We start from the raw sequence: 21,019 nt of genomic DNA, 5'->3' as shown, positions 1-21,019 counted from the left end.
GTAGCTCTGCCTTTCAAATAAATAAATAAATAAATCTTTAAAACAGTGTTTGAAATCCATGCAGTTTCCATAACGCACATTTCCATTTTATATGAATGGATTTCAATGTTTATTTGCACCAGAATAAGCTTATCTTTTGGTTGCATTTTCTAAGAGCGTTTTGAAGTGCCCTCGTGCACAGCTGGTTTTGTCCAGTCAGTCATGATATGGGTCAGGATCGTGTCTAGGGTCACGCCATTGCTTTCTACCTACGTAGACATTTCACATAAACCTGTGGCTTGCCTGCAGTATGATAACTTCCCCAATTGCAAGCATGCCATGTCAGGAAATGATTGACTTGTTCTTCCCTAGCCTCAGCGTCCCTGACAGCTCCAAGCATTCCCACGTGTAGGCCACATGTGCATCCTGCATTGGAACATACAGCGGAGACCCTCACTTTCATTAACAATTGCCACCTGATGCGAGTAGCGGACCGTGTGCTCCATACAGATGGACTTTTGGACTGGGATAGAAAGTCTTAGATCATCTACTCTTCAGTCCTTATCTGGGAAAGAGTGATCCAGTTAGGAAATTATCCAGACGTGATGATTTGCCAGGGAAGCTTCTGATAAGTTATTTATTTTTAGTATTTTTATGGGAACAAGACGAGTGAAGACATCAAGTTCAAATCAGTCTACCAAGTGGGTTCTGATGTAAGGGAAATGAGAAAGCCTGGCTTTTTGGTACTGATCCCAGGCTAGTAACACACAGTCCACAGGGCCAGCATCTCATCCACCCCCACTTCCCAAACCTGCTCACCCTGCCCCCACTGCGGCTTGTCATCCTTGTCTTCGGAGTAGAAGCTTCACACTCACTGCAGGCTCTTTCCTCTGTCACCGTGCTGGCCCACCGCCCTGTCTCTTACTTTTCCCACCTCCCCTTCCTTCCTTCCGATGACCAGATTGGGTCTTGATGACCCAATGCATTGAGGCAAACAGGTTCTTTGCTTTCTCTTCCTTTCAACAAGTAGCTTCCCACTGCCATCTCGGCCACCCTGGCCGTGAAACTTGAATCCCTGTGGGCTTGTCCTGTCTCTGCTCTAGAACTGGCTTCCTTTGTCTCCCTAAACGTTCTTCTCATTAAGACTCCGCCAGAGAGCCATCCAGCCCCATTTCTCACCACTCCCTAACCAATCCCTTTTATTCCATTCAATCCCAGCCTTTGTGTCTTTAATACTTTCCTTCCACCTCTCCTACCACAATTCCCAAGTCTGAGCCTCCTGTTCAAATTCCTGCTAAGTGTACATCTGCCACTAAAACACCTTAGAACACCTGGGAACCTGGGGACGCAAAGATAACAGCTTTACCCTGCCTGCGACTTTCACCTTCCAGCCAAGCTGTGCATTTAGAGCAAAACCCTCGCCCTACATGGATCATGGCTTGAGGTGGCACTGGCGAGACCCAGCTGGTCCTGGAGATGCGATGGCAAAAGAAATCCAGGCAGCCGGAACAGGCGCCGGGCGCCAAGCCGCCCGGGAGGCTCCGGTGTCCCGGGAGTGGCCAGCTCCGGCCCGCAGCCCGGGGACCCGCCGCTAGGAGGCGCCGCGAGCTCGCCAGCCCCGCGCCCGCTGCGGGAGGAGGGCGAGCGCGCGGATCCCCTGGGCCAGCCCCCCGAGCCGGCGGGACGGGCTGGCGGGAGCAGACGCGGGGACTGTCACTGAGGACGCGCCGCACACACCGGCCCCGGGACCGTCTGGGGACCGCCAGACGCCATCCTCGTCTTTTGCCCCATCGGGCTTCTCAGCTGCCGGTCCCCGGTGATCAGTCGCCGGAGGCGCAGGGCAATGTCTGCCGGGGAGCGCCGCCGTCCCAGAGGGAGACTGGCGCAGCGGCTCGCGAGCCTCTGGTGCTTCTCGGCCGCGCTGGGGATGCTGTGGTCCCCCGCCTCGCAGGCGTTCAACTTGGACGTGGAGAAGCTCACGGTGTACGGAGGCCCCGAGGGCAGCTACTTCGGCTACGCTGTGGACTTCCACATACCTGACGCTCGCACGTAAGTCACTCGGCCGCGGGAAGCCGCGCGCGTGGGCGAACCGGCTCGCAGGTCTGGTACCTGCCCCTCTGCCAGCAGCCGGATGGCAGTGGCGGTCTGGCATTCCAAGTCCCTTCCCGCTCCCGCCCCCAGCCCCCTCGCATGTTGCATGTGCCTTGCAAACTTTGAACTGGAGACAAGCCACTTGCATGGAACGCGGAGTCCGGGCAGCTCCCGGGCACAAAGACCGGTGCTTCCTACAAAGCAGAGAAAGGGAACCAATCGACCCGAGCTGTTAGCAAGGACCCCGATATCTGTTGGCCCACGGTGTGGGCTACAAGCAGCCGGGTTCCGTCCTCTGCGACCCCTTGCCCCCCTCCTGTCATCTCGCTGTAGCCACAGAGCTCCACCTAGAGAGGAGTTGGGGCTGTTGGCACCCTCTCCGAGACCAGGTTTCCAAGAGGAAATTAGGTTTGACAGTCTCCTCTCGGTAGATGGGCTGCTGCCTGCCACCCCCGCTCTCGTCTCAGCTCGCAGGCCGCCGCTGAGGCTGGCTGGCGTGCGCGCCGTGCGGTGATCTCCCCGCGAGTGACCTTCTGCAACCCCTTTCGCAGAGCCAGCGTCTTGGTGGGGGCGCCCAAAGCCAACACCAGCCAGCCCGACATCGTGGAAGGGGGAGCCGTCTATTACTGCCCTTGGCCGGCCGAGGGGGCTGCGCAGTGCAAGCAGATACCGTTCGACACCACCAGTAAGTGATGTTTGTCGCTCCGGACTGTGCGCCCTGGTTGGAAGGAACCAGAGCCGTACTGGAGTCACCTCCCCCTTTCTTTGTGCCTGTGCTGTGGGCTGCCCAGATCCCTAGAGAAATCCGCTCTTTCAACTCCGGGCGAAGGCGAGGGAAACCTTTAGTGTGCCTTGGGGAAGGGAGCATGCTCCTGTTTGGTCCGTGTGTGCTTGATGCATCCCGGGAACTTCTGTTGCCTTTCTGTCTGGAGATCAGGGCGAGCGGACGCTCCGCAGGAGTAGAAAAATGACACCGTCACTGACTACGGAGAGCCTTTGGTTGCTTTCCCAGGATAAACCTAGGAAAAGAGTGGTCCTTGGCGCTTGCTGTGCCCACACTCCAGAGGGAGACCCAGACATCACTCCATGGTGCTGTTTAATTCTTTACAGAAAGAAAGAATTTTCTTTCAAAATATTGGACATTGGATGCAAACTAGTACAGGCAGAGTGTGGATGGGTTACATTGATTTCTAAAATCCCCAGACAGATGTTTCTTATTTAATTAAAGGGAAAATACATTTTAAACAGTTCAGTCTGGTTATGTTTCCTCTGGTGTTTTCTCTTTGGGTCCTGAGAAAATAATTTAAATGTAATGCTTTCAAAAACATTAACACTGAGTGTTTTAATCTATAGCATGAAAACTTTAGGAACTTAAAAGGTATGCATTATTGGAGAACAAATAATCTTTTCTCAGAACAATGTGAGTATGCCAGCTCAAATAATGGCCTTTGATGGGCAACCCATTTACAATGCCTTTTTTTTTTTAATTTTTTAATTTTTTTTTTTTTTTGACAGGCAGAGTGGACAGTGAGAGAGAGACAGAGAGAAAGGTCTTCCTTTGCCGTTGGTTCACCCTCCAATGGCCGCCGCGGCCAGCGCGATGTGACCGGCGCACCGCGCTGATCCGATGGCAGGAGCCAGGAGCCAGGTGCTTTTCCTGGTCTCCCATGGGGTGCAGGGCCCAAGCACCTGGGCCATCCTCCACTGCACTCTCGGGCCACAGCAGAGAGCTGGCCTGGAAGAGGGGCAACCGGGACAGAATCCGGCGCCCCGACCGGGACTAGAACCCGGTGTGCCGGCGCCGCTAGGCGGAGGATTAGCCTAGTGAGCCGCGGCGCCGGCCTTACAATGCCTTTTAAGCACCACTAATTTTACAACATTGTACTCGATTTCTTTGTATTTTAATTATTGTGATATTAGCATTTACGTATCCATTTCTGCAGAGTTCGATGAAGGCTAGGTGATATCTACCTGTTACTTTGTCCTTTTATGTTAAAAATAAAATAATTTCAGTTTTATGCATATGTAAATCATTTCAAAGAAAAAGTCCTATGCCAACCTTCCTTGATTTATGAACAACTTAGGAAAATATTTGATAAAAGCATTTGAAAATGCTCCTTATGTCTGTCTATATGTGCTCACAATAGTCTACTCACCATTCTTTGAAATAAGTCAGTTATTTTCCACCAATTTTTAGTATCGGTAATTGGAAAAATTATACTTTTTGATGTTTATTTGTGACAAGTTTTAAGTAGTTGTTTATATCAGGATTTGAGATGCCTTCAAGTTACTGCTCTCTAGTTTCAGATAAACTTTCCAAATCAGAAGTTATGCATTTAAGCATAAAATTCCTTCCATTTAAATTATTCATGTCTAACTCATTTGCATTGTAAAAATACTTTAAATTCAGACCTTGAGAAATAAAGGTATTGGATGTACGTTACGGAAAGGAGCATTTATATTTTGAGACATACTTGATGTGTTTTCAGCAAGAAGCTGACCATAACATGGAAGTGAATTTAATAACCTTCTAGGACATGTCTGTCATCTATCAAACCAAGGCCTGGTTAGTGTATTTTTTTCCTTGATAAAAGAAGAATCACTGGTGGTACAGGGAAGTTGCATCTGAGTACCTTTGTAAGTACTGGTCCTGGTGAATGTCTTGGCTCAGCAGATAGAAGCCACAGTGATACAGATAGAAATAGGAACTTTTGAAAAGCAACCACACCTAACCCCAAGTTTCCAACGTTAAACTGTAGTAGGTTGCATTTTCCAAAGCTCATTTTAAAGCAATTGTTTGAAGCTTTGAATTCACTTTCCCATAGAGAACTAATGCTGAAAAATTGTGCTTTGGTTTCCAGAGTAGCCCACAGGAATGCACTTAACCCTTATTGTAGTGGAACGATATTTCCAATGAAACATCAGGGAACAAACTAGTGCAATTTTGCCTGTTAAATAAATGGGAAAATAACGTCGAGGCACGCTGATTGTGAGTTGCAGAAAGACGAGGGCCTCTTTCGTGCCTGTTCTGAGGAAGGCAGATGTGTGCCTCTGAGGGCTCTCGAGGGGGATGGGGCTGGCTCGACACTGTCTTACTTTTAAGTGTACCAGGTTTCTCCCGATAGGTGTGTGAACCCAGCCTACTGTTTGCTTATCAAGCGTGATCACAGTCATTTAAGCCTTCGTCGATGGAAGCAAGCAAGGGAAGAAAGAGGGAGGGGAATGAATGGTCCTGAGATTTCTGAGCAGGAAACTTTTCTAAAATGCAAGGCAGCAGAGGCTGCAATTTGCCAGGAAGGAGTGGTCCAGACTCGTGGATTTATTTAGAAGATGAGACTGGCTGGGAAAAGAAAGTTCCTCTTGTCAGCCATCAGGGGGTACTGTGGGTCCAGAAACTTTGTTTAGGACTAGGACTGGCCTGGAAATGGGTGGGGAAAGGAGCCAGAGGCCCCCCAGCTCCAGTGCTTGCTCCTCATCCAGTGGGTGCTGAGGACCCTCCTTCGCCTGTGCCCGTGACCTTGTGCAGGTGCCCCCAGACAGCGGAATAGGCAGTAGCTGCCATTTGCTAAGAAGGTACAGCAGAAGCCAGTGTAGCTATTTCTCATTTGTGTGTCTGATTTGTGAGCAGAGTGGACTCAGGTGGGAGCAGGCAGCATGGCTGCCTCTGGGTCCTGCAGTCAGCGCTGCCAGATGGATTGTATTTATTGATCACTACTGTGTATCAATCATTTTATGGACGTTGTTTCTAATCCATAGCAAAAACAATGATGTAAAACTCACTGCATGCAGAAGGAAACCAGCCTCCAAAACTGTGCCCAAGCCCGCAGCCTGGTCAGCATTGCAGACAGGATTGGAACGGAGGCCTGCTGTGCTCCAAAGCCCGACTCTTGTCTCTGTCTTCCTTCCAGCAATGGGGAGAGGACTGGTCCTCGTGGAGAGCAAGTTCAGGATCACGAAGGGTTCCCACGGAGCCCTGAAAGGCACTGTTTGCCTTTCTGTGTCTCCTGTTCCCCCACCCCAGTGTTAGCTTCGTATGTGCCAAAGACAGCCACCCTGCAGAGAGGAGCCAGAAGGGAAGAGCAGCTTTGGTTGAAGGGCTGTAGGCATCAGGGGTGTGGAAGCGGCTCCTGTCTTGGCAGGAACTGCGGGTCGGAAATGCTTCTGGTTTTCTGAGGCTCCCTGCAGGATGAGAGGCCCCCCTCACATCCCCCAGTTAGCTGCCCCTGAGTTACTCTCTGCCCTTTGCCAGAAATCGACGACTGCCCCACACAAGGGAAAAAGATGTCTTTGCCGGATGAGGTGGTGGCTCGGAGTGCCGGACACCCACACACTAACATCCACGCACCTGGGTGCTGTGTCAGGCGTGAGTGCGTGCCTGCTGTAAAGGTACCTGCGACTCTCCCTGTCTACTTTTAGATCTGAATTCATCCTAAGTAAATTTGACTTTTTTTTTATATTTATAAAGCTTACTTATTTGAAAGGCAGAGTTACAGAAAGGGAGACAGAGAGAGAATGATTTTCCATCTGCTGGCTCACTCCCCAATTGGCTGCCATGGCAGGGCTGGGCCAGGCTGAAGCCATCAGCCCAGAGCTCGCCCGGGGTCTCCAAGTGGGTGGCAGGGGCCCAAGCACTCAGGCCATTCTCCACTGCCTTCCCAGGTGCATTAGCAGGAAGCTGGAGCAGAAATGGAGCATCAGGCTGGCGCCGCGGCTCACTAGGCTAATCCTCCGCCTTGCGGCGCCGGCACACCGGGTTCTAGTCCCTGTCAGGGCACCAGATTCTGTCCCGGTTGCCCCTCTTCCAGGCCAGCTCTCTGCTGTAGCCTGGGAGTGCAGTGGAGGATGGCCCAAGTGTTTGGGCCCTGCACCCCATGGGAGACCAGGAGAAGCACCTGGCTCCTGCCATCAGATCAGCGCGGTGCGCCGGCCGCGGCGGCCATTGGAGGGTGAACCAACGGCAAAGGAAGACCTTTCTCTCTGTCTCTCTCACTGTCCACTCTGCCTGTTAAAAAAAAAAAAAAGAAAAGAAAAGAAACGGAGCATCAGGGATTCCAGCTAGCACTCATGTGGGCTGTTGGTGTCATAGGTAGCAGCTTATCCACTGCACCACAGTGCCAGCCCGAAATCGGACCTCTGAATGAAGTTCTTTCATCCTCTGCAGGACCCTGGGATATCTAATAGTGTTCTGCTGTAGTAACCCACCACGTTTCTCAACCTAGACACAGAGGGAGATTGGCATGTAATCTAGTTACTGAACCCAATTGTGATCCTGGACCTCAATTATTTTTTAAATGCTTTTTTTTTTTAATTAAGCTACCTTCCAGAGTTTTTTTTTCATTAAATAATCATTATTCATTTTTCTTCTATCAGGTCAAATAACTTAGATTTTTTTTTCTTTTGCTACTTCTCACGATAAATGCAAGGACAGAGGAAGCGTAGGCTAGCCCAGCACTTCAAATGCCTGAATACCATTCAACTCTGTGGTCCTTTCAAGTCCAGAAAAGGAAACTTGAGGGACACATATGGTGGGGGGGAGGGGCAAAGAGCAGATAATTTTCCTGCTCTGTACAAAATCAAGTGGTTCCAAAAAAAAAAAAAAAAAGGCTTCTCTCCTCTCCCTTCTGTCTTTCCCTCTTACTTCAACAGCATACAATTTTCCCCATCACTAAATTGACTTCTTTCACTTCTGCCTCAGGAACTCTCTCAAGTACGTCCCCAAGTCTTAACTTAAAACATCACATCTGCCAAACCCAAGCCTCTCGTTGCCCAGTCTACTTCAAGGTTCATTTCTTCTTTTTCCTACATTTTTTCCAAATCAATGTGTGGCTTAAATAAGGATTGTCAGATTAAACCCTCTCTGCCAAAGCGGAGGATGAATGAAACAGGGGAACAGCCAGCTCACCTGTGGAATCATGAAAGGGCGAACTGGAGCAACAAGAACAGGAACGGAGTACGCAGATCTCTGTTTCCCATACTGTGTAAATGAAAGGAGGGAGATAAGGGCATGTGCTAATTGGTGATGATCATCCTGCTGGCACTAACAGTAACAGAGAGACATACAGCTGGGAACCACTCACAATTAGGGACCCACATGAAAAGGGAACAGGAAGAGGTGGGTGGTGCCATTGAGATTTGGAAGTCATCTGCCTGGCCTTAATTTAGTATTTTTTTTTTTTAAGCACAAAAAACTTTTATAAATGGAGGACCATTCGGTTAGGATATTTCAAAGCTCCAGAATGGCAAGATTTTTGTCAGAATCGTGTTTCAGCCTGGAGACCAGAAGAAGCCTTTGTTTTGGGGGCTCTGTTTTATTTTGTGTTGAGTGAACCCACAATAAGAAGCAGCTTCAGGCGTCTGGCTCTGGGACTGGACTGGCACAGGGTGTTTTGTGTGTGATAGTGTTGGGTTGGGCGTGTCCCTTTTCTCATGTGAGAGTTGTGAAACATATTGGTCACATAAGTCTTACTGTGCTAACTTCCCCAGAAAGGAATCCGTTTTTGTTCAGGAACAAAGAAAAGAAAAAAAAAAATGTAGGTTAGAGCTCCCCAAGTCAATGCTGGAGGACTTAACACATATATAGCAGTCAGGGACAGCAGAAAGCTGGGCTGCCATGGGTTCAATTGGAAGTAGACAAAGGAAGAAGGAAATCCAAAGATAACCTACTCCTTATAAGAATTAATAATGCCATAAAAATGCCATAATCAGATTAAGGTTTGCTACTCATGAAAAAATACACACATACACAGTCACACACACACACAAGGGAACTTTAAAATGTTCATGGAAAATGGAATTAAAAGCTACATTAAAACTTTGGTGCAAAAAGAATTGAAAACCATGCATACAAAGGGGTCTTGTAGGGGTGGTCACTGTGGTACAGTGGCTTAAAGCTGCCACTTGGGAGGTCCATGTCCCATACTGGCGTGCCAGTTTGAGTCTTGGCCCCTCTGCTTCCAATCCAGCTTCCTGCTAACGCCCCTGGGAGGCAGTGGATAATGACTCAAGGACTTGGGTTCCTGCCACTCAATGTTGGAGACTTGAAAGGAGATCTGGACATTGGCCTGGCCTGGGCCCTTCTGGCTGTTACTATTAGGAGCATTTGGAGAGTGAACCAGCTTGATGGAAAAATCTCTCTCTCTCTCTCTCTCTGCCTTTCAAATAAATAAATACATCTTTTTTTAAAAAAAAAGACATCATAGAAATTGCATATGATGGGAAAATTATGCATGGATTTCAAAAATTTTTGCACCAAAATAAATCTACGTTTTCATCCCATTTTTCCATAGACTTTTTGCAGTCCGATTGCGTGTATTACTAGGGAACTTCCTCTGCTAAGGGCTGCTCCCAGTGAGCCGTCAAGGGTGCTTTAGGTGGATGCCATCTTTTCTGGAGCGATTCCCTTCAGCCACTATGCCCGGTTACACTGGCCTGGCGGAGGCAGCCACCTTTCCTGAATCTCTATGGGCTCAGACTCCCACATGACGAGCGCAAGTCAGCCCTGATGTGAGAAGGGAGGAGGCAGCGGTCCCTACCACACATAGCAACCAAGGAAGCAGTTAGAAAAAAGGAAGTCCTTGAAACTCCAGCTAGAAATGGGAAACAGATCTGCTGTATGGCTAGTGGAGTAGTAGGAACATTAGGCGCCTGTTGCTTAATCTGCAAAATTCTTTCAAGAAGCTAGAAGTCTGTGTGAGGGAACAGCCGTGCAGGTCCTTGGCAGGAATACCTCGTGCAGCGGCTGCAGCCTTCTGCGAGCATTGTCTGACACGGTCCTGAAGTTATTCTGAAGTTAATCTAAGGGACCTTTGAGCTGACCGGTTGAGAGGTACACACTGCAGCTTTACTTGCTGTGTATAGAGAGGCTCTGCTCATGTTGATGACAACAGCTCCTGACCCTGCCGAGAGCTCAACTCAGGGGTACCCTGCCTGCCCCATCCATATCCAGGAACATGGAGACTAGAGGCAGATGCATCAAAGGCTAACTGATTGTATTCCAAGGACCCATTCATTCTCGGACCAGCAAGCATGCTTAGGACATTTACAATTAACGCTTCAGTTTAAGTACATATTATCAAAATGTGTTTATTGCACAAACTATATTTGCAGAATGAAACATTAAAATTGATTTCAAATAGTGTCAATTCTAGGGTATGTTAGAAGGATATTTAAGATATGAAAGCAAATTGTGATTCATTGGCAGGTGATTTAAACTCCAAACATTCTACCAATACAGCCATCGCAGGCTGCTGTGGGATTTGGGTGGGCAGCTCTCAGACAGAGGCCACCAGACATTCTGGAAGGAGCAGACCTCAACCTCAACCACACAGAAAGGCCAGGACTTGGACTACAAATATGTCGGGGATCACCGCAGGGCTCTGCTGAATGAGAGACTTCTCTAAATACATAAACATTGATGGAAGTGGTCTTTGCTCTTTTGATGATATTAGAAAAAATAAGACATAGGTTTGAGAAAGTAAGTATAGAAATAACTGCTGGGCACTGGAGGAGGGGGGATTGACTCTAGAGGAGTTTGGGGGGTGATGGACTCTGTGTGCTGATTGTGGGGGTGGATACTTGACTGTACTGAAATGTATTCATCAAAACCCATACAACTATATATCACAGAGTGAATTTTTCTGTAAACAAAAAACACTCTGCCCCCATGAATGGTACCAAAACCCTTACAGAAAATGCAAGAGAGCTGTATATTTGATAGGATTCAATTTGGTTTTGTGGCCATTGCTATGTACATGGCGGGCATTCAGTTCTTAGCACTATGGGTACGTCTGCTCTGATTACACCTGGAAGTGCAAGGGCACCTATTAATCCTGAAGAGTGTAGTATACTGCCTCTAGATGAGGCTGAATGATTAGATCATTGTGTCAGAGGTACTGTATCATTCCATCAATTTAGAGACCTTTGTTCAGAATGGGTTTGGTGAGAGGACTGTGAACTCAAAGATGTTGAGTCAGAATGCATCCGTGCAATCAAGCGCCATGCTTATCTAATTCCCTTACCCTTAGGAAATGTAGGCCTAGGACCCCTCCCCTGAGGGCCACTAAACTAGAGATGTCACTTCAAACAGACGGTTGTAGTTGTCCAGATTAGTACAAGCACCCTACAGGACACTGCTTGTTAACATTAGGTCGATGTTCCTCCTCGCTTGTCCTGTTTGATCCAGGAAGGCCTCTGTGTTAATCTGCCCTTATTTCCAGGACATGACAAGGGCAGAAGAGAGAGGGCACACTGAGGCATTCTGGGTAGGTAAGAAATAGGCACGAGGTCATGGGCCCAAGGTGGGTGGGGACGTGGTGTATGTGATGGGCGCTTGCTGGGTTTGAGGGATGCACTGTTTACTGTGATATACTATGATAAGTGGAAAGTCATGTAAGCAGGGTGGCAAGAGGGGCTGCCTTAGACTGCGTACGTCATGGGAGGTGACAACAGAGACAGCTGAAAAGGAGCCAAGACTTGGCTATTGAAGGTTGGCTTCCACTGCCACACCTGGGGGGAGATTCTGTGGATCGTACTGGGTCTGTGCTTAAGATTTCCTAATACTTATTTTCATGAACTTTTTGAAGACCCCTAATATGCATGGGTTTCAAAAGTTTTGCACCAAAATAAACTTATTCTTTAATGCCGTGTTTCATGAACTTGTTGAAGTACCCTCCTATTTCTGGATATTCATTCTACAGTTGCTGCAGATCTATTTCTGGAAGAAAACAGGCATAACATTTAAAAACTGTGGTGTTTTGAATAGCTTAAATACATATGGGTTAGGGCTTAAACCACACAAACATTATGTGACCATAAAAATGAAGTCTACAAGGAATCAGTATAGGAAGACACTTTTGTTTGTTAAGGGAAAGTCATAGTGTTTAAGATTATGTCTATGGCTTTTGGAGTGTATAAAAAGGGAGACACAATGAGAGGTCATTTTTGGGAAATGTGATTAAAACTGTATTTCCCCCCTCCTTTTGCTAATACATTTTTTCTTGTCTTCAAACCGTGAAAAGGTGTTTATTGATGACCAGGAAAAATAATGATAAAAATAAACATGGAAAACATTCTAGGTGAGATAACTGGATGCACTGAGTGATGTGAAGATGCACAACGAACGCTCACAATGAACGCTCTGTATTGGAGAAAGACCATCTCAGTTGCTCCCACGTTGTCTTGGGTGTTAGCAGAAGGGTGGCTTGGAAATGTGTTCCTTTGTGTGTGGGTGCTTGTGTTTCAAAGTACTGAAGACCAAGGATATTTTCACTAATAAGAATATGTGTAAAAACAAAATGCAGTTGTGGGTCTCACCTGTTTTTCATTCTGGGTTGTCTTTAAATCAATAGAAATATGAGAGTACTTCAAAAAGCTAAAAAATTTTGAAATCCATGCACAGTTTTTTCATAATATGCATTTCCACGAACTTTCTGAAGACCCTGGGTATATAGGATTTCAAACAATTTTTACAGCAAAACAAACTTATCATTTAATCCCACTTCCCTGAACCCCTTTGAAATACCTGCATAGGCTTCATAGTCTGACGTGTCAGGTTCTATAGCCTTTTGGAACAAGAAAGGTGGTTTTGTGAGTAGAACTGCTTTTGAAAATGGGAAAGACAAGCCAGAGGAAGTTAATTCACAATCTTTCTAAATAGTGGCCCATTCACAGAACATGTTATAAAAGACCATTGGAGAAAATCAGAGTGGCTGTAGTTCCAATAACCCTGTGAACCTTAGAAAATGGAAGGCATTTGACAGAGTCGAAATAGCCAGGTAAACTCATGAAGCAGGATTCAGTTTTACAACGTGAGTTGATATTTTGTTCTTAATCTGTTACATATAGTAAGGCTTTTCTCCCTTTAAAACATCCTCAGTGTGTCAAGGACGAGCTATAAAATCTGGAGCATTTCTTTGAGGGCACATTCTTCTTCTACTCAGTCTCGAGTAAGGTGTGTCTGTATTCTGTAGGCTTACACAACTTTTTAACCTACGTTAGGAGTGCTTCAACATACTTGTGAACAATACTGGTTGAGCACACAAGAGTGAGAAGTCAGCATGGGGTACGAGGGGACTGACAAAGTAGACTGGAGCAGCTGATTCCAAAATCTCCTTACATGAGTCTTTGGAGTGAGTACAGAAAAATGAGTTTCCACGAAAAATGAATTTGAAAATGGCGGAATTCACTTTGCTTCTGTGAGAGTCACAGTGCATATTCTCTTAGGAAAGGCAGTAAGAATTCATGAACTAAAGAAATCTACTAGTGTCACAGAATAGGACATTCATAACTTCTCCTCACCTTTATTAGTCTGAAGCATGCCCAGGTATTGCTGTAGACAGAGACGATCCCCAGCCTCTAGCTTAGCGCAACCACGGCTTATTTGCTCACGGCGTGTGTTCAATGTGAGTTGATGGGGAGGCTCTGCCTCTTCAAGCCACCCACGGACCCAGAACCACTGAGGCTCCTGATTGAGACAAGTATCCAAGATCACCCTAACCCTAATCAGAAAGGGGATGTGGCAGATTGCACACTCGATTCAGTCAGATTGACATTCATTTCCTAGGCCAAAGGAAGCCTAGGAAGTTGGTGATGCCAACTTAATTAAATAACAAGTGTTACCCACACCTGTCAAAATGCTATCTATAGGCCGGCGCCTTGGCTCAATAGGCTAATCCTCCGCCTGCAATGCCGGCACACTGGGTTCTAGTCCCGGTCGGGGAGCCGGATTCTGTCCTGGCTGCCCCTCTTCCAGGCCAGCTCTCTCTGTGGCCAGGGAGTGCAGTGGAGGATGGCCCAAGTGCTTGGGCCCTGCACCCCATGGGAGACCAGGATAAGAATCTGACTCCTGCCATCGGATCAGCGCAGTGCACCGGCCACAGCGCGCCAGCTGCAGCAGCCATTGGGGAACCAATGGAAAAGGAAGACCTTTCTCTCTGTCTCTCTCTCTCTCACTGTCCACTCTGACTGTCAAATAAATAAATAAACTTTTTTAAAAAAGCAAAAAAAATTGCTATCTATAGCCCATAAAAGAGCATGACAATTGGAGTAAGGTGTTTCTGTCAACAGATTGGAAGACATGAGTGGGACGTTTGTACCCACCATCAGTCCCCAACCTGTTCCACGCTGTCCCTGTCCTCTACCACAGGTATCATCTCCAAGGCTGGGTGCCTGCCTCCTGTCACCCCGGCTCCACAGTGACTTGCAGTTGTATCATCCAGACTTTTGCCCTGGAGTCATGAGTTAACCTTCATACACTCTAACTTATAAGAATATTGCATAAGGGAAACAGTACAGTTAAAAATAAAGCCTTAGTGTTAGCAGACAGGAAGCTTAAGTCTCAGTGACTAGTGTTAGTGACTTCTATCAGGAGATAGTTCTAGCACTGGAGTATGGCCAAGAACAAAGCCCAAGACCTTGCCCTTGTGGGGTTTATAGTGAGCAGCCAGTGACAAGCTGAAAAACCAATAAGGTAAGATGGAGGTACAGAGAGTGGTGTGTGTGTGTATGTATTCACATTTATTTTAAACTAGGTAAGGCTTTAGATTTCCATTGCTGCTAATACAGACTACCACACACTTAGTAGTTTTATATAACTTGATGACCCAACCAGTTCTGGAAGCCAACGTCTGTAATCTGTCTCCCTGGGCAGCTCTGTTCCTTTTGGAAACCCTGGGGGAACTGCTTCTTCTCCTTTTCTAGCTTCTGCAGCTACTCACGTGCCTTGGCTCCTGGACCTTTTCCATTTTCAAATCGAGCAAATCTGGGCTGAATCCTCCCCCTGCTTCCTCTCTGTTTCTGCCTTCTTCGCCCACTTAAAAGCACCCGTGTTACATTAGGCCCACCTGCAGAGCCCAGGTTAATCTCCCTATTTTAAGGTCAACTGATTGGCAGCCTTCATCCACCTGCAAACTTAATTCCTCTTTGCTGTGTGACCTACTTACAGGTTTCAGAGGTTATGATGTAGGTCTTTTGGGTGCTCACAGTGGGTGCACCTACCACAGGTGCACAAAGAAGGTCTCATTGAGGAGGTGATATCTGAGCAAGGGCTTAAATTTGACGAGGGAAGGAATCCCAAAATCTCCAGGGAGGAGTGTTCTAGGATGTAAGAAAGTCTGCAGATGACACTGTGCTTGGGCTACAGCTAAAGTCCATTAGGCTACAGGGAAGTGAGTCAGGGAAAAGGGGACAGAAAATTGGGCAAGGGAGCAAGATATAGGATTATAAGAATGTCTTATAATGTAAGATGTAAGATTATCTAGTACTTTAATGTCCAGAGTCAGGATTTGGGATTTTATTCTAAGAGTGATGGGCAGAAAATGTTGGTCTTTGAGTAGACAAGTCACATTATTTACATCATGTTTCCAGAAGGCTCATTTCAGCTTCTGTAGGAATAGTTGACTGTAGGAAAACCAAAACAGGAGCAAGGAGGCTATGAAGGATCTCATTCCCCTTGTCCAGTGAAAAAGAAGTACAGACTTGAATTCTGTGACAGGCAGGAGGGCTGAGAAATGGTTGGAGTTTGGATTTATTTGAAACTACATGTAGTAGGATATAAGCATGGATGAGATGAAGAGCGTGTAAGAAAGAGGAAATTTTGACCTGAGTTATTAGAGGAATGGCATTGAGACAGGGAACAGTGGGAAAGGAGGAAACATCAAAGAGTTGAATGCAGATATGTGTAATGTGAGATGCTTCTTAGACATCCAAGTGGGTGTCAAATGAGCACTTGGATAAATAAACCCAGCACTCAGGCAAAATGTCTGAAGATTTAAATTTGGAATAAGTGTGTAGAAGACATTTAAGGCCATGGCTCAGGGAGTGAGTGTTGGGTGAAGAGGAGAGAAGCAGTCAGAAGATCAGATAAGTGATGAGATCAAGGTTGAGATCAAGTCTTGAAGCACTCTGACCTTTAGGGAAATAGAGGACAGTTGAGGACAATGTGTGACAAAACACCAAGGGGGAGTGGCCAATTAGGTTCAAGAAAAGGCATGAAGCCTATGAAGAAAATCTGATGAAGTATAGTGAAACTCGGACTGAAATTCGGACATTTGATTTGGCAACTGAAAAAAGGGGTGGCAGTGGAATATGTCAGGAGCAAATGGAGATGGCGGTCTGGAGGCAGCGGGCATTGTGGCCACTTTTTTTTCTAGGAGTTTTCCTATAAATGGGACCAGATCAATGTAACAGCCAACAAGATACTCTGCCGGTTTCTAGTCTAATAGGAATGCTCACGGTGAAAGGGGACAATGATGAGTGAGAGGTGCGCATGCAGGTGCAGCTTCTTGCATGGGTGAGAATGGATGGGACCCTTGCATACGATGGGGGAAGTTGTAAGGGAATCTGAGTGAAGGTTGGCAAGTTTGTTGGGAGGAGCAAGAAAGAGATCCTTTTTCATGTTATTTATTTTGTCTGTGAAATGAGAAGCAAGGTTGTCAGCTGAGAGTGCAGGAGGGTGAGTAGAGGAGAAAGCTGGGGGAAACAAGTGCGAACTGTCGTGGCAGAATGGCAGAACAAATTGGACAATACACAGGAATGAATACGCTTTTACCTTGGCTTGTCCAACACCATTGTCCTATCTGTTGAGGGTACAATTTCTTTTAGGAAAGTATTTATTTACTTAATGTGAGAGACAAAGACAGACAGACAGAGGGCTGGGCCAGCCTGAAACCTGGAGCTTGGAACACCACCCAGGTCTCCCACATGGGTGGCAGGAGCCCAACAGCTGAGCCATCACATGCTGTCTCTCAAGGTCTGCATTAGCAAGAAGCTGGAATCAGGACTGGAGCCAGGACTCAAATTCAGGCACTGTGACATGCGCTGTTGGCATCTCAAGCAGTGTCTTAGCTGCTAGGCAAGGTCAGATTTCAAGATTTAAGATCTCATAGAGAATGATTTCTTCTGAAGTACTAATCTTCCAAAAGGATGAGCTGCAGACATAGAGTTTGAATTCTGCAGTGCCTAGTGCATATAGAACCACAGTATGAACTGTTTTGCTTGTAAATGGCTGAGACCCTTTCTACTACAAGAGATGTGGGATCCTGGGGAATACACAACCATACGACAGGAGGGAGTGTAAATATATCTTCAAGGGCTATTGGGAGACAAGGTTACACAGCCTTCATCCTACATCCAATCATATCCTGTATCCAAAAGTGTTCCTTTGAGGTCATATTGAAGAAATTTGTGTCAGTTACCCAGCTTCCTGAGATTCCAATGCTGAGAGGTTTTCATTACTTCTTGAAGCAAATCAATGACTGGGCACTAAACAGAATCATGCCGTGCTCCTGACAATGGGCAGGTGACATCTAAGCCCTGTGGAGAACTCTCAGTTCCCCAGCTGTGCCTGTGACCAAGATGCGTGATCCTAGGTGTTATTCCAGGTGTGAGAAAATCTAGAGATAAGAAAAAGACATGAAAATTCAGGGAGCTGAAAGAAAAGCTCTATGGTTGGGAATGACTAGAGTGATCTTGGCAAGGCCAGCATTCTTAGAGCCAGATTTTGCCTTTAATAAAGAACTCTGGCTTCAGGATGGAGACTGGATTTAAAGTGGCAAGCCTGGAGCAGAATCTGGCTTGGCTAATAGGCCACCATTATGTTAAGTAAAAATAGTGAACAAAACAGACATTGTCTCTGACATTACAGGAATCAAGCCGGATGGAAGACTAGTACCTGACAGTAATTTTTAAAATTTTTACCTATTTATTCTCATTATATTTGAAAGACACCCCAAATACCCACGACAGCCAAGACTTGGTGAGGCTGAAACCAGGAGCTCACAATTCAGTCTGGGTCTCCTACATGGGTGGCAAGGAGCCAAGCACCTGAGCTATCCCCTGCTGCCTCCCAGGGTGCATCCTGGCAGGAAGTTGGATTGAAAGCTGAGTAGCCAGGACTTGAACTGGGCACTTCAGTATGAGATTTGGGCATCTTTTTTTATTTTATTTTATTTTTTGACAGGCAGAGTGGACAGTGAGAGAGAGAGAGAGAAAGGTCTTCCTTTGCTGTTGGTTCACCCTCCAATGGCTGCCGCAGCCGGCACTGGCAGGAGCCAGGTGCCTCTCCTGGTCTCCCATGGGGTGCAGGGCCCAAGTACTTGGGCCCTCCTCCACTGCACTCCTGGGCCACAGCAGAGAGCTGGCCTGGACGAGGGGCAACCGGGACAGAATCCGGCGCCCCGACCGGGACTAGAACCCAGTGTGCCAATGCCACAATGTGGAGGATTAGCCTAGTGAGCCGCGGCGCCGGCCAAGATTTGGGCATCTTAAATGTGTCTTAACCACTGCACCAAACACTTGCACCATGCCCAGCAGCTTTTTTCCCATCATAAATGCTGTAAGAGGAGAAAAGTGAAGAAGGTTTTAGGTGTGCAAAAGCAGGACTCCTATGTGTGTCTGAAGGAGGTGCTTGTTGTGTGTCAGGGACGGCTCTTCAGAGAGGACAGTACTAAGAGGTCAGAACTGAAGAGTGCTGTGTGTGTGTGTATGTATGCATGCACATGTGTGTGTGTCTCTCTGGGATGAGCAGGAGAGAGAGAACACTGTTCTAGCCAATGTGGATGCAGAGGCATGAGTCACAGAGGATGAGGTCACAGCGGATGTCTCAATCAATACAACCCAACTGCGGACAACTCTGTGCCATCCTTGAGAGGTTTGACTTCATCCTAATCTGCCACAGATGGCTTCCCATGTCCATTGGAGAGACAAGCCTTTCCTTGATCCTCTCCCTGCACCATGTAAGTTAGCGTGATACCCCAAAACCCACTGGCCTCGTACCAGCAGAAATCCATATTTCAGGACAAACCCTACATCAGATCTTAGTCAAGTTACACATGGAAAAACATATTAAGTAATAGTATATGATGTAGCAAACTCATTAATTTTTTATTACTAAACAAACCTCCAAAGAACACTGGTTAGGCACAGTCATGATTCAAAACAGGAAGTTAGAAACATGATCTTTGTTCTGGGGAAGACCATCTAGACATGGAAATAATTATAGCAGGAAATTTATATTCTCATCCAGAGCAGGAAAACTGTGTAATAGGAAAACTGTAATACAGTCTATTGCTTTTCTACACCTGTATTTAAGAGCATTACTCTTAGGGCCAGCGCCGCGGCTCACTAGGCTAATCCTCCACCTGCGGCGCCAGTACTCTAGGTTCTAGTCCCAGTTGGGGTGCCAGTTCTGTCCCGGTTGCTCCTCTTCCAGGCCAGCTCTCTGCTGTGGCCTGGGAGTGCAGTGGAGGATGGCCCAAGTCCTTGGGCCCTGCACCCTCATGGGAGACCAGGAGAAGCACCTGGCTCCTGGCTCCTGGCTCCGGATCAGCGCAGCGTGCCACCCATAGCGGCCATTTTGGGGGTGAACCAACGGTAAATGAAGACCTTTCTCTCTCTCTTCACTGTCTAACTCTGCCTGTCAAAAAAAAAAAAAAAAAAAAAAAGAGCATTACTTTTAAAACTCTAAAGGCATACATTAAGCTCCTTTACATTAATTAATATGTTGTTATATATGAAATGGAACATTTAAATAGTGCTATGAGCAAGCAATTTAAAAGAAAAGCCTTGTGATTTCTATAAGATAATAGCTTATTTTTCTAAGAACAAGAGGAATGAACTAGAAGTCTCTTAAATTCTGAATGGCTACATGAGTTTACCAAACTCAACAGCAGCCATGTCTAGGGAGTTGGATTCTAATAAAATTTCACTTGCTACATTCTATAATTCTCTATACAAATTTTGTTATTTTGTATTACCTAAAAAAATGAAAACAATAATCTGAAAGAATTTGTGAAAAAGAAAAAAAAAAGAGCTTTGAGCACTACATTTGGGAATAGAGTTTTAAGGAAGTGACTTAGCAAACAAGGAAGAGCCTCACAAGAGAAATGTCTGAGAGAAGGGCTTGGGGTGACAGGACCGGGGACAGAGGGAAGTCACCTCCCGGAAAGGGAAGCCCTGCCCTGGACGCCAGGCTCAGGCTCAAGGTCCTCACGCGTGTGTGTCGGGACATTTAGATTGGACCTAATTACAAGAAAATTATGTAGTGTGTGTGCATGCAACTATTTGTATACAGTAGGCATACATGCTACAGATCCCAAATCCCAGTTATATAGAAATCATTTAATCAGAATAATACATTTTGAACATAATAAGGAAAAAATGAATTGGTAGGTTATTTTCTTAAGTACCTGAAGGTTCGCAAGAGTAGGAAGACTACAGAGGTGTTCTTTCCTGGTGCTTGCCAATGGCTTTGGAGTATGGGGAGTCAAACAATTAGGAATTTAATTTTCCATGATATAAAAATCAGCCCAGTTTTTTTCCTCAGGTTTGTTTCTTCTAGACAAGGAACACTCTGGCCACAGCTGTCTTATTTTGAATTTTACATATGAGTATTCTCTGTCCTCAGATACATTGTCTCTACTAGGTGTAATTTTTACAGCAGAGATGTGACTGTGGTATAGATTATGAACAAACATTTCAAGATTTCTTCTGCCCTTTCCTGATGGGTAGTGTCTGCACAGCTCCTGCAGCAGTTTTAACGAAGTCCTGAGGGGGATGGACTTGGTGTTTGAAGGTGATAGGGAAACCTACTGTTTTCCAGTTCAAGGTTGAAAGCTTTATGACTAGTTTTCAAAAACTTACCCTGACTGCCAAAATGTTTGGTCACACCTGTGTTGGTGTGACTCGTCTTCCCCCTCTCCCACGGTGATCCATCTTCACTTATAATTCTTCCCAGTTTACTAAGCTACAAGATTAGAAAAATCTGTTTGTAGCCCATATGTGCACCATAGCTTACATTCCCTGATGTCTGCTCTGAAATGCATTTTCCTGTGAATCAAGAAACTCAAAGCTAGCAGGCTCACCAGCCACTGGGATATCTACCCGGATTGCCCGGAGACCAAAGCTGCCAGTTTCAGGGAGATGGCTTCACAGCCCAGAAACAGAGGATGCACCC

The 21,019-nt window shown here is 46.3% G+C and overlaps 1 protein-coding gene across 1 annotated transcript in view; it reads left to right on the top strand.

Moving 5' to 3' along the window:
• Positions 1-1,590: 1,590 nt before the first annotated feature.
• Positions 1,591-21,019, top strand: part of ITGA8 (integrin subunit alpha 8) — a 194,490-nt gene continuing 175,061 nt past the window's right edge. Inside the window, exons 1-2 of the mRNA XM_002717427.5 lie at positions 1,591-2,028; positions 2,622-2,755. Coding sequence (XP_002717473.2) covers positions 1,823-2,028; positions 2,622-2,755 — 340 coding nt within the window. The 5' untranslated portion in view covers positions 1,591-1,822. The remainder of the gene's footprint in view (positions 2,029-2,621; positions 2,756-21,019) is intronic.

This window comes from Oryctolagus cuniculus, chromosome 13, assembly GCF_964237555.1.
Source record: "Oryctolagus cuniculus chromosome 13, mOryCun1.1, whole genome shotgun sequence".
Taxonomy (NCBI): Eukaryota; Metazoa; Chordata; class Mammalia; order Lagomorpha; family Leporidae; genus Oryctolagus; species Oryctolagus cuniculus.
The sequence above is the reverse complement of the archived record's forward strand: the minus strand, read 5'-3'. Positions and strand labels throughout refer to the sequence as shown.